Raw genomic sequence first — 14,428 nt, forward strand, 5'->3', positions numbered from 1 at the left:
CACCATAAGTGTCGAAATGATAGATAAGTTTACACTGTGCTGGAAATTTCTCAACGTTGAATAAAATTGCGTAGATATCTCTGTACATGCAAAATACACTGATGTATATCGTTGTGATTAAAGCTATATCATGTCACAGTAAAAGATTGTTTGATTATGTTTACCTTTGTTCAGTATCCCTCACAGAGGTGCTTAAGCACTTAACGCTACCCAACTAAAAAATCAAGTGATTATTTAGGTGTAATAATCAACATATCTGTAAATGAAAACGAACGTTATGCAATGAGCATCATATACTCCTTTCTTAATGAGAGGCTCATAAATATGCATACCACATCGAAAACGAGGCTACCATCGGTATCGACGCACAACAAACATGTCGGATTTAGCGGAATGTACGAAGTCGGTTGGTTGCACAACGCGAGATCTCAGTATTGTCCCCCTCATTACCTTCGGTTTTGTTGAAGAAACAATAAAAACTTTAAACAAGAGTGAAGGATGCAAAGAAGTTTCCAAGGGATACAAATATTTCAGCGAGAAATACATCTCGGATATCAGAGGTAGGTCAAATCGTCTATCAGCTGATCAGTTTGACAGATACTATCAACTGATCGATTTGGAATCGTTTTGTGGCTGTAACGTACACCATATCAGCATGTAACAAAGGTGTCTACTGAAGAGATGATCTTACATAATAATTAGCTATATGAATTAAATACGATGATTGTTGATAAAACTGATCGATCGTATACATCTCCAAGTATCCCCCCCCCCCCCGACCTCTCCTCAGAAAAAAAGTTTTAGGCCTATAGCCTCCCAGCCTGCTGAAAAACCATATGTTTTTGTTGAATGATAAATAAAGTTGTAGTTTCAATGAGTTAATTTATGACAAACTTGCATCATTTTATCAATTTATAGCCCCTGCATATATACATCATATGATTTAGTTATTCCAAATTAGGGCCCTCCTGGGCATACATCACTATTATTAATACATATGTATTTTCAATAAAATATGTTTAAATCATAATGCATTTGACAGATTTCAGTATGTAATATTTATGAGAAGAAGAAAAAAAGTGCACTGTAATTTAGTATTATGAGCTACAAACAATGTTCATAACATGAGGCATTTTGAACATGGTATTAATACTTAACGTAGTACATGCAATTAACTTGTGCCGTAAAGTTTCAACTTTGCATTTGATGTGTGATTTCACCGCAACACCTACATATAACATTATATTGAAATCACGTGAAGAAACTACAAACAATTCTGTATGTTTTGATATTATATCCAGAAAGATGAGCTACATATGAACGTTGCAATAATTTTTTTTTTCAAAAAGGTACATTTCAATGAAATATATAGTGAAAAATGGAATGATGACTCACTAATGGCCATGTACTGTATATGATTAATACTTCACTGTATTAAATGCAACACATAGCACGGGATGGTGCATTACCAAGTCAACATGTCATGTTTATAATGAGTGCATAAGTACAAACATGGTTTATCATGGTTCATACATAATACACTGTATTACTAGTAGTATGTGCTTAGACAATGTTAATCACATGAGACATTACATCATACATGTAACCATAACATGCATATATCATGGTATACATGTGTATATTGTACCATGTAGTTATAATGTTCAATTGTTAATATTGTATACTATAGATAAGCTATCTCGAATACTTAGGGTACACGACTAGTTGACATAATACGTACATACAGGCACTGTCCCTCGGTACCCCCTGTGTTCAAAACAACAACTCCCCATATAGCATCCTTCTTATACAGTACATTTTCAATAAGTATTGTTACATTGTATGAGCCAACTCTAGACCAATATCAATATAGAAATCCTTAACATGTGTATTTAAGGTATACATGTGTATCATTATCTTGTAGTCATAATGTAATTGTTAAAATTGTTATATATAGTATATGTTGTATATATGTATATATATATATATATATATATATATATATATATATATATATATATATACACTTGTAATAAAATTTTAATCAAACATTTCTTATTGTAGTGTATAAATTGGATGATGGCTGTGTTGTTAAAGCTAGATCCTACCGATCACAGAAGAAAAATGAGTCTCCACACACAATTGAGGTAATATTCAATTTGATTGTTTATGATGTTTTATCAGTCATATGTATCATAATGACTAATTATTATATTTACATTTTTGAGATACCATCTAATATGTACCACTTAGCCTGTAAGTTACAGTCACAAATACCAGTATACAAAAATTATTGGATAAAGCATATGCTTGCTTAGAACTCGGGTTTCCCCTCCGCAATTTGGGATTGAGTCCAACTTGATAGGGTGGTCACTCACCCATACATGTATGTGGGGGGTTCCTCCCTCCAGATGAACCCATTCATATCAACATCTGTACCAATGTATTGATCACTGCATTGAAGTTGTATAATTCATTTTAGCTCACCTGAGCTGAAAGCTCAAATGAGCTTTTCTGATTGTCCGTTGTCTGTCGTCTGTCTGTAAACTTTTCATACTAACGACTGCTTCTCCAGAACCAATGGGCCAATTTCAACCAAACTTGAAACAAATCATCATTGGGTGAAGGAGATTCAATTTTGTTCAAATGAAGGGCCATACCCCCTTCAAAGGGGATATAATCACAAAAATGCAAAACTAGGGTATGGTCTTCTCAAGAACCACTGAGCCAGAATAAAGCAGAATTTTTTTCCAGTTGGGATATTGGGAACATCTTTAAAAGTCTTCTTCTCAAGAACCACTGGGCCAGAAAAGTTAACATTTACATAAAAGCTTCCTGACATATTGTAGATTCAAGTTTGTTAACATACGGCACCCAGACTTAGGGTGGGGGCACACTAGGGAAAAAAAGATTTACATACAAATTTATAGGGAAATTCTTTAAATATGGCCCAAGGTGAGCAATATGGCCCATTGACCACTTGTTGTTAAACACTGTACAATAAATGAATTGACTATTAAATTATTACCTAAATTCAACTATACTTGTTTTAAAATATTTAAATTTACATTACTTTACTGACTGTTTTTGAATTTGTCTTTACAGATACATCTAAAATCAGGACCAATATTTGAAAGGGATGACAGCAGTTGCTCCTGTCCAATTGGAACCTCTGGTGCATGTGGTCACATTACAGGTCTTTTGTATACCCTTGCTCATATGGAAACAACTGGAATGCTGGTTATTCCAACAGATGTAGCAAAAACCTCACTTCCACAAACATGGCATGTACCAAGAGCGGAAAAGGTAGCAGGGAGCTCCATTGACAACGTTCGAGTGTTAGGTTTTGATATGGGGAACCCATATGTGACACCTAGAGGAATTCGAACAACATTATACAACCCTATTGAAAATGTGTCCGAACTACCTTTACAGGAATTGTGTGATAAACTTGAGGAAGTTGACGACACCTGTATGCTTTTGAGCGTGGTAAATTTAGAACGTCAGGAGAAAGTTGTAGACACGAAGTTTGGCAAATTCCCCAAGAGGAGTCCACTTGCAGTGCAGCAGAAAATGAACAGTAATTTAATTCTGAATATATTGGATGCTGATGACTTTCCTAAATTACCATCTCAAAATGTGATGATTAACAATATATCTACTGTGTTATCTGAAACAAAACATTTGAAAACTGACTCATTAAGTGTCACTACTGATGAGGCTTCAGAGATAGAATCTCTGACTCAGTTACAGTCACAGGATCCCAAATGGCACAGAATTAGGCTTGATAGGATAACGGCATATATTGCTGGTTCCATTGTGAAAAGGAGAAAAGGTAATTATGTGAAAAATGTATCGGCTTGATACATGTATCGGCTTGATACATGTAATGAACATTATTACATTTCAAATAAGATTCTGCATTTTTAATTTGATATTTACACTTAAAATACAACATGTTCAATTCAACGAAATAGACAAGATCATGAATTATTATTCTAGAGAACAATTGTATATATAGTACAATATAAAGTTCAATTTTTCTTGTATGTCTTAAATTTGTAGCCCTCGGTGGTGCCTTAGCTTAGCTTGTTTAGTTAATTGACCAATAGCTACAAATTAAAGACATTGAACAACTTCTTGTCAAAAACAAATTTTCAAACAATGCTGTTTTTTGGTATAGACTATGACCCCTTGGTGGAGCAACTAAGGACCTCCAGATCTGTGGTGACAGCCAGTATGAGACATGGGATAGCATGTGAGCCTACAGCAGCTGAAGCATTTGTAACAGTAAGAACTCTTACAATATATGTTTTCATGTATTTGATAATAAATGCAGGCACAAATATTTGTTAGAATAACTAGTCCACTTATTATATGTCCAGTTGTAAATACCTTAGGCATTTAACCCAAAGAAAACTAAATGCATAGGTCTATACATATATATCAATTTGATAAATACATAAATTATAAATAAATACACAAAATTTACAAGATCTTTTGAATATAAATAATATTGTCATAATTTAAGGTCTTTGGATTGGTGATTTGAAGAAAGCACCAATGTATTGATGAAAGATTTCATGTAAAAAAAAATGATACATATAAATAAAACATATAGAATAGTCAGTAATATTTTAAAACTATGTTCTACTACTTTCTGTATTTTGAGAGGATGAATGACAATGTCAACATTTATCCCTGTGGAATATGTGTCAGTCCATGGTCACCTTGGTTGGCACCTAGCCCAGACAGAAAGGTGTATTGCCCTTCCCTTACTCCATGTTATGGTTTACTGGAAATCAAGTGTCCTGTCAACCCCCTATCACAATGTGTCTACCTCAATAAGGATGAAAATGGGTTTAAGCTGAAGAGAACACATAACTATTTTCATCAGATTATGATGCAGCTTGCAGTAACAGGACTAGAGTGGTGTTACTTGTTTGTTTGGACTTCAGATGAATCTCATCTTGAGCTTATCACATTTGACTCAAGTAGATGGCAAGAAATGAAAGAAAAGCTTGATATGTTTTATTTTGACCATTACTTGAAAGGCTGATCAGTATTTGATATAAATCGTTTTCATCTGAAGGAATGTTTTCATTACTTAAAGTAGCATTTTCTATATCTATTCAAGATTTGCTAATTATTTCCATTCAGTTTCAACATGTTTATGCCAAAGTATCAAGGTCAATGGTCATGTTATTAAATGCAAAGTCTTGCCATAAGAAATCTATATACAAAATTTGAAAGCATGGCTTAAATAATTCAGGAGATATTTTCTTAAAAATAGATCAATCTCCAAGGTCATGAGGTCAGACACTTTGGTATCAAATCAAATTTTCTCACATATCAAGACTGTGAGCTTCATCACTTACCATTTAAAATTATGTGCCAGATTAATTTTTTGGACAGACAGGACAAATTTAATATTCCTCCAACATTAGTTGCAGGGGGAGGGAGGGGGTGGGGGCTTAAAAACTTTCCTAATGAAAGTTACTTATATATATGGTTGTGTAATTAATTAGAGTTATTGTTATTATTTATAAAACAACCAACACACAGGTAATATGTGCCGTTAATTACATGTCATGAAATTTATAGATCTTGTATTATGTTACTTTAATTTCTGGTACAATTCTGGTACAATTTGTATATTCTGATAAGTGTATATATTTATCTCATTTTCCTGATTGATTTCATCTTCAATTTACTTCCATTCCTTGACAAGAGGACCCTTGAATAAAGTTAGCATGTTTGCCACTGTCCATAAGTGATTTATTGTTCCTGCAATACTGAAGGGAATGACACCATCAAAAAGGTGGTACTCCTTGACTCTGCGGATATGCCTCTCAATATGTATCCTTAGTTTTACTATCACCTGGGTTTGCTCCACTTCTTGCTTTGAAAATTGACCTTGACTTTGGAGAAATGGGGACGTGTTAACTGAAATACCTGTCCCCTCTAATACCTTGTTCAGAACAAATCCTTTGTCTGCCATTATTGAATCACCCCTATCCAGGAGATCAATCAGGCCAGAAAGCTTGGTAATTTCTACATCTGACATATTTCCTGTGTACAAACTTGATACAAAGGTCAGAGCTCCATGTGGAGCAATCCCAACAAGTCCTTTCCATGTGTGAGAGCTTTTGTATGACGAATAACACTTGGAACTGAGAACAAGATATGAAGGTCTCTCTGTTTTTAACTCTGTACAATCAATGATTACCCGTGTAGAGGGATACATACTTTTGAATTGGTTAGGCATGTTCTCATTTATTTACCCTCTACTTGGCCAGATATGTATGCTACCAAGAGCAAAGTATAAAAGATTTGCCCATGTAATAATTTTCCTACTTATAGTAGACAAATGACATTCAAATCTTACAGCCAAATCCTGCTCCATAAGACCACATTTCAAACGGCATAAAAACATGAACAATTCGTCAATGAGCAACATGTTCCTCGGATTGCCCACCAGTACATGCTGGTTGATTCTGTCAGAAGATCTGTAATAATAACTGGTCATTCTATTAGCAACAAGTTTGATAAATTCATAAAAAGTTGTAAACATGACCATGGATGCAAAACCTGTATAAAATGAAATTAATGCATTGTCATTTGAAAATCTTTGAATGCCAACTCTTTCTATCTCAGGTCGTTGCTGTAATTTTTGAATTTCCTCTTCCTTCTTCTTCAGCAAATCCTCTAACTCATTCACCCTATTTGTCTCAGGCTGCACTTCTTCATACATACTGCTGCAATATTTTAATGCACATCCATACTGTATAAATAATTGAAAAGTTAGTCAACAATTTCATAGCCAGTTACAGACTGATCACCCCCCCCCCCTATCTTTTATAAAGGATCTCTGTGTTGTGTCAGTAATAAGTATTTGTGTACTTCGATGTATTCATTTATTTATATATTTCAAAAGTATGCATATCTCTGATGAATGTGAAATTTATACGAGCACGCTCTATACCTTTTCGAACTTGGTAGATATTTTAAACTACATGTATTTATTTTTATCATGCATATTAAATCATTACATAAGAATATAATTTTCTCAAAATTAACATGGTGGTGTAAAGAACAGCATCCATACTATGAATTAAGAGAAGAAGAAATATACATAAGCACAGATGATTTTCAAAGTTATATAGAGCATGTTACTTTAACAAAGTGCATAACATACAGTATTTTTTTTTTATTATAGACCATCATTATAGTGAAAATATTTCAATACAATTTCTAAGTCTGAATGAATAATACAAAATTCCATACCTCACAAAGATCTTGATGATCCAGGATCCTACTGTGCAGCAGCAGTTGATCTTGTGAGTTGAATTATTCAAAATAGTTCAATACAATTGCAAACCAGCATGAATAAAATTAGTTTGACAATTGATTAATCATTCTGAGAATAATTCATGAACAATAAGTAAAACCAATTCCACATTGAAAGTCCCAATGATATGCAGCAGCACTGAAGAAACTTAAATCATACTTATTGCTAAATTATATGTGCCTTGATTCTCCTAGTATTTTCAACTGTTTATAAATAGAAATAGTATTAAATTTGAAGGTAGAAAAAGAAACATTGCTTCAATTATTACATGTGCTTCTTGTAAAATTAGTTGACCTTCTGTTAAGTAAAATGACACACACACACATAGGCCTATATAATGTTATGGATATATCCTGATTCATTCTGATTGACTATCACATAAATTATAGAGATTTTTAAAATGCCATTACCTCTCCACATTCAAATTTAAATTTTCATTTGAGACCGAGTTGTTGTTATTCTCATCAGTGTCAAATCTAGGCATTTTCTCTGGAACAGGATGCCTAAAACTTTCCCGTCGTGCAGGTTTTTCGTCAGATTTCCAGTTGAATATGGAAGGAACACTTTCTTTCTTGAGTGTCTTCCTTACTGGGGTCCATTTGAAGTCGTCCCTCTTAAAATGACGTGAGCAAACAACTGTTTGATCACAGATCTGTTAGAAAGATTATAACCCGTTAAGACTTGTTTGAAGTCATTTCATTAAACACGCACTGACGTACACACGTGCAAGGACCAACCTATTTAGAGGCCTACTTAATTCTATGATATAAGGGGGTCATCTCTCTGTATTATTTGGTACACATTTACATAAACATACTCTGAATAATGGACCAGGATCCCTCCGAATAGCATGTATCCAAGCCTTGCGAAGCTCCAATCTTTGTGGGATTTGATGAAAAGAGAACTCTGGGTTGCGGCGTCCATTTCCATTACAGTTCGGCACGCAACAATGCCTGTCGTTCTTGCCTCCGTCTAAGGTCGACGCTATACTTGTTTATGCTTGGATACGACAGTAGCCTCTTTTTCGATTTAGAAGCGTGGTTTATGAATATTCTGCGAAAAGGGAGTATATTTTATTACAAGATGATTATCTTGCTTATTTTTGTTTGACTACACCGGACTTGAAAACATGTTTTTGCCGCAAATGATATTGAATATAAATATTTAAACTGTCTATGCCTCTTTAAGAAAGTTCAGGTTTTTAACCTTTGTATTCATTATCTTTTTTATAGACACAGTTGCCTCATGTCTGCAAGGAGTAATATAAGAGCTGCAGATCAGTTGAAATAGTTCTATTGTATAACATATAAAAATGTGTAAGCTAGATCTCTCTCTAACGTTTATCTACCTTACAACTACGATCCTAGTTGTGTACCACCAGTGTCGACGTCATCTGGAGTTTCATTTCACATTTTTTGGAAGACTATCAAGCAAAGGCAGTAATACGATCTTTTCGGCAAAAGGGTCAACCTATGGGGATGCATTGAAGAAATGTTCTACGTTTTGTAGTGGTGATCAGCGGTGTATTGGTCTAGAACTCTGACAAATCATGGACAACATTTTTCAGTGTCGTGTTTGCTGTGAATGGAAGATAATTTGGGGTGTCTTTGGGCGAAAGTGTTCTAGGTGACCCGAGTGTCGAGCAGGATCAAGTTCTCCAGTAGCTTCGCCCAAACAACGGGAACGATGTCAAGTTCAACAAACATGGCGGGCAAAATAGTTATGTATCAATTGTTCGAGGACTTTGTGGATGCTGGAGACAAAAATATATATTCAGCTGATCCTACATTGCCTTTAATTCTCATAGTTTGGGAATACATTGATAAAGAGAGAGTAATAAGGCCAAAGATTGATGGATTTGTTGAGATAATCGTCCCAATGATGTCAAAAACTGAATTTCGGAGACACTTCCGAGTATGTTTTGATGTTTATCAACATTTGCTTAATGATTTAACACCGACCCTGACGAAAAACTACCACGGGGGAAATTTTCCAGTGTCACCCGATAAGAAAAGTCTTATGTTCTTGTGGTATGCTGCAAATCAAGATAGCCAAAGGGAGATCGGGATGATGTTTGGAACTGGTGAATGGGCTGTTAACACGTACATCAAAGAAGTGGAAGAAATCATTTGTCGTCACAGCGCAAGGTACATTAAGTGGCCCAACATTCAACTCGAAAATGACATTTCCCGTTCTTTCTACGACCTGTGTGGAATTAGGAATATAGACGGTGCTGTAGATGGAACCCACATCCCGATAGTGAATTGCCCAGGGGGAAACGCGGATTATATTAACCGCAAAGGTTTTGCATGGATTCAATTACAACTTGTTGTAGATGACACGCTGATGATTAATAGTGCATATGTTGGCTGGCCAGGCAGTACAGATGACGCCAGAGTCTTGCGAAATTCAACCTATTTTGATGATCCTGAACAAGGACGCAAAATCACACCAGGGAAATTTATTCTCGGGGACGGTGCTTACCCTTTGAAAAAATGGTTGCTAAGTCCATATCGAGACAATGGTCATTTAACGAACTCTCAAAAGTTATTCAACAAAGCCCTGTCCTTGGGTCGACTGTGTGTTGAAAGGGCGAATCCCCATTTAAAAGGCCGATGTAGGCGACTTCAAAAAGTTTACTGCAAAGAACATGTGGACATATGCAACTTAATCATGACCCCTTGTGTACTACATAACCTGTGCATCATTTGTGAAGATGAGTTAGATGACTTTATTGAAATGAACCTGGCACAGAATGTTAATAACTACAGGAATGTCTATGTAAATTTACCCAGTGCCGAGGCAACCAGAAATGCAATTGCAGCAAATTTGTAAGGAAATGCAAAATTTAATTTTTGATGATATACATGTAGTTACATGTGTTTTAATATTTGTATTGTCAATACTTTGAAAAGGATTGTTTTTTTTAAGCTACGAATACATTTTCAATTTCAAACTTTGCCTTGTACGTTTTATTTTCTAGCTGAAATAATGAAACTAATGAGTGGTTGATCTCCAAAAAATGTGTATGGGAGAGTTTCTGTGCCCTTTAAAAGAATTTGATTTTTTTGCATGATTTCCCAACCGCCACACTCCCCAATATCGTATATCCTCCACCAATTTTCTGTGCAGAGATTCTCTACCGTTTATAAGATATGCATGTACCTTCATTTTCGGACGTTAAACAAAGCGACCCCAAATATGCAGGTGAGTCAGACGTAATAATTGAATTTTTTAAAAAACGATTTATAAACTTTAATTCAATCACAAAAGTTCAATAACAAACAAAAAAAACTAAAACAATATTACCTATATTAGATGAAAAAGTAAAACAACAAACAAAATGACAAATGTGAATTCACTCTTCCCTACAGTTTCAACCATTTTCACAAGTGAGCAAAGTTTCCCTAAAAATGTGCATGAAACATTTTTGATATTATCAACAAACAATAATATCCCAAATACAATTTAACCCAGGTCTAATAAAACGAATGTGCTTTTGCAAAATCTACTGAATATACATATAATAACAAATGAGTAATAACTTTAATTCTTAAAAGAAAATACAACTTTTTAAATGTAGTAAGAAACCCTCTATCTCCATATATATTCCCTGCACACTTATTTGAAATGGTTGCAAATTATGAATGATCCCTTAACTCTAAATCCTCATATTACTTCCCTTCTACGCAAGAAGCCCTATAAACATTTTCAATTGGCGTTCAGAATTTCTTTTTTCTGTTTTAATAACACATTCCGTCTTTAAACCCAACATACAATATTCCATTCATCTTTTGCATACCTTTATGCATTCTCACATAATGATATTCCTATTTCTTACTAAGAATATCCAGTAATTTGTCTATTCTTTTAAGTTTTTCAGCACTTTCTTTTTTCAGAAACTCTTGCTGTTCTTGTTGCATGGCTTGCTATTTTTATTGATAGCAATTCATCCACCCAATCAACTGATCAACACCAGTTGAAGAAGCCTTTTTTCTTATTTTCCTACCTGGGCCTGGAGTGTTTTGCTTTTTATGTGGCGACTCTCCACTTCTCTCCTCTTGTTCCTAATTTACATCTTGGATGTTTTCCTCAAGGTTTGAACTGGTGCCTGAAGACCTATCCGAATCCAGTACACATGCTGGCTTTGTAAAAGGCTTTGTGCCATATATATTATTCAGCTGATCGAAAAATTTGCATGTTTTCCTGCTATTTCCGCTTTTTAAGTTATGGTCCACTGTGCTCTTATACTCTTTTTTGATACTTTTCCATTTATTTGACAGTTGTGCTCCAGTGTAATAGTATCCCTTCTCTTTCATTTTTATGGAAATGTTATCCCATAAGCTTTTATGTGTCTTCATCATCTCAAACTTTAAATCGTTCTCTATTCTCAAAGAAACTAACATCTCCGCCTTTTTCCCAGTCCACTTGGTGTCTACAAGAGTAAGTGTTGTTATCATATCAGGTCATAAACACGATTAACATTTTGTATTCACACTAAACCATCAGCATAGTGATTGGTGAGATGCAAAGTCATAAAAGTTTCGTGGTACTTTTATAGGTTTAAGGGGAAATGCGTTTCTTGGTGGGCGGAGTCAATCGAGTACACACGTCTTCAGATTTCTATATCAAATATATTTTCTATAGGACAACTATGAGTTCGCTTGTACATAAATCCATGGATGTTGACAAACAAAAAATCGGCTGCGCCAAGCGCATAACACGCCCGTCTTCAACTTTGCAAAGTTTTAAAGTTTTAAATTTGACGATTAAAGTCCTGTAACTCTTGAACAGAAAATCGAAATTTTATCAAAAAGGTAATACAGACCACGCAACCATGATATCAAATAACTTTGCAAAGTTTGAAGTGATTTGGCCAAGGGGTTCTATAGTAAGAGTGTGACATACCAAATATCGCCTTAAAGACCGTAAGACCATCAATTCCAATAACTCTGTGAAATGTGAAGTGAATTGATCACGGGGTTCTCAAGTTAGAGTGCGACATGTGAAACGGACGAACAGACGGACGGATGGACGGAGTCGGACATTGGTATACCATAATACGTCCCCGTCTATGACAGGCGTATACAAACGTAAAGAAGAGGTAGGATAAGGACCCAAGTTTGCCTCCTTTTGGTGTGACTCTCAATAACGGTAATAGTTCTTAAAAACCTATTGTAAAATATGTTTCGAATCGAGTATTGAATTTAATAGATACACGTTGCATACGGGTTTTATAACGTCAGATGGAAGGGATGGGGCAAATAAGGTCCTTATCATACCTTGCCCTTCATACACAGTGTAAAAAAGTTTCCCGTCACCATACCGCCAACAGTATACGTCAGTTTCATTAACAACGCGGTTGATGCCCTACCACGACGTGGAATGTTATATAAACATCCCATAGGGAAACTATCTTTTGCGTATAAAGTGTGACGTCTGTTATTTGTTGTGTACCTGTCCGAGTTTCAGATGACTGTGATACAATTGACTGTGGTGATTCCATGTTGTTTGGTTGGGAATCCAGATCACTTGTCTCCGGAGGGACTTGTAATGCCTGAATGAAACTGGATTTGTATTCTGGATTTGTAAATACATACATTAAATTTTGTGTTAATGGTCGTCAGCATAGGATCATGCAGGATTCATTTTATGAAATTAGTTATATTGTCCTGGTATGTTCCCTTCTGATTAATCCATTGGTACATTTCCTTTGATTTATTTATTGATTGACAGTCTTTAATCAGTTAGTCAAATAAAAGGAAATCAAGAGGGTATTTGTCCCCCACTATTTTACTCCATGTGTTATTTCATAATTATTTCATAATTAACAGCCATTGGCGATCTGTGTTAATATCTGTATATTTCATACACACCATTTTGTAGACGTACTGCAATTTCTGCATCAACTAAACAGCGAATGATTCCACCATCGGCAGTTTCAATTTTAACATGTATCCTAAAATGCGAAATTTATACAGTTGATCCCAAATACAAAAAAAAAATGATATACGTGTAGATATGTGATTAAATAAATGCAATTTTTTCTGCAAACATTTATATATGTACCATGAATGTCTTACTTGTTATTTTCGTCCATATCTTTATCCTGCGCACATACTACAACAAACGGTATCCTCTTCTCCATTTAATAAAGTACTGAGCTCATAAATTTCACAGTCAGCATGAAATGCCGAGTTGCAAAATTGGTACCTGAGATATATTCTACAAAACAAAACATAAACCTGCAGTGACTTTTTATTACCAACAAGGCCGATTTGTTATTTTATATAATGCTTAAAGATAAATTTGTTAAATTTAAAAAAAGAAAAGGATCCTATCGACCACGCTCAAACTTAATTCTTTAGCGATGAAAGCATAAACACACATTTTGTAAAAAAAAATTAAGAAATTTTTCGTCAAAATAGGAGAAATATTGGTATATAAAATACTAATGCGAGTCCCCCACGCCGTGTGTAGAACCGCACCTGCAGAAGAATACTGCAGTTATCGTGAAAAAGGTCTCATTCATATATATTCAACCATTATAATTTTATTTTAATACCCATAATCGCCGTCAACGAAGATCTTTGAATTTGAATCTTCTTGTTCCTTCAAGCTGTCTATACTATTGGTTGCTGCTGCAGTTTTACAAATGTAACATGTCCACTTTTTATGCCTTCCTGATTTAACATCTACAAAAAATGATACGTTGAGTTCATTGATTATATCAGATGCATGAACACAGAAAGCAGGGGGGGGGTAAATTTTGTAAGTACATTAATAAGCCTCCTCTCCATCATGTTTTTCAGATTACGTGCATTGCAACGTGTCAACAGGCTACACGATGCCACTCACTACGTTTAATTGAATGCGATGGTAACAATAAATTTTGCGCAGAAAAAAGGAGGGCTACATTATCGCATCGTACATGTATATTTTCCCTGGCTGCTTCTCCTTTTTTTGTGTGCAGCGAAAATCTAGTTTTGTCACCAGATTTCTCAAAAGTGTATTGAAAGTCAAGCACTCCATATACCGGTTACTATAAGGAATTATACAAATTTAAACACCTATAAT

General features: G+C 34.9%; 1 protein-coding gene and 1 pseudogene across 1 annotated transcript; both read left to right on the plus strand.

The window, feature by feature from the left end:
- Nucleotides 1-282: 282 nt before the first annotated feature.
- Nucleotides 283-5,059, plus strand: LOC125661231 (uncharacterized; annotated as a pseudogene).
- Nucleotides 5,060-9,055: 3,996 nt separating this feature from the next.
- LOC130048792 (putative nuclease HARBI1) lies at nt 9,056-10,186 on the plus strand. Its single transcript, XM_056145849.1, has one exon. The coding sequence runs from the start codon at nt 9,056-9,058 to the stop codon at nt 10,184-10,186; it is 1,131 nt and encodes a 376-aa protein (XP_056001824.1).
- The last annotated feature ends 4,242 nt before the right edge of the window (nt 10,187-14,428 follow it).

This window comes from Ostrea edulis, chromosome 7 (genome assembly GCF_947568905.1).
Source record: "Ostrea edulis chromosome 7, xbOstEdul1.1, whole genome shotgun sequence".
Classification (NCBI taxonomy): domain Eukaryota; kingdom Metazoa; phylum Mollusca; class Bivalvia; order Ostreida; family Ostreidae; genus Ostrea; species Ostrea edulis.

Excerpts from the sequence above, each read along its gene's own strand:
- LOC130048792 (XM_056145849.1), top strand. The coding sequence starts at position 9,056 with ATGGCGGGCAAAATAGTTATGTATCAATTGTTCGAGGACTTTGTGGAT.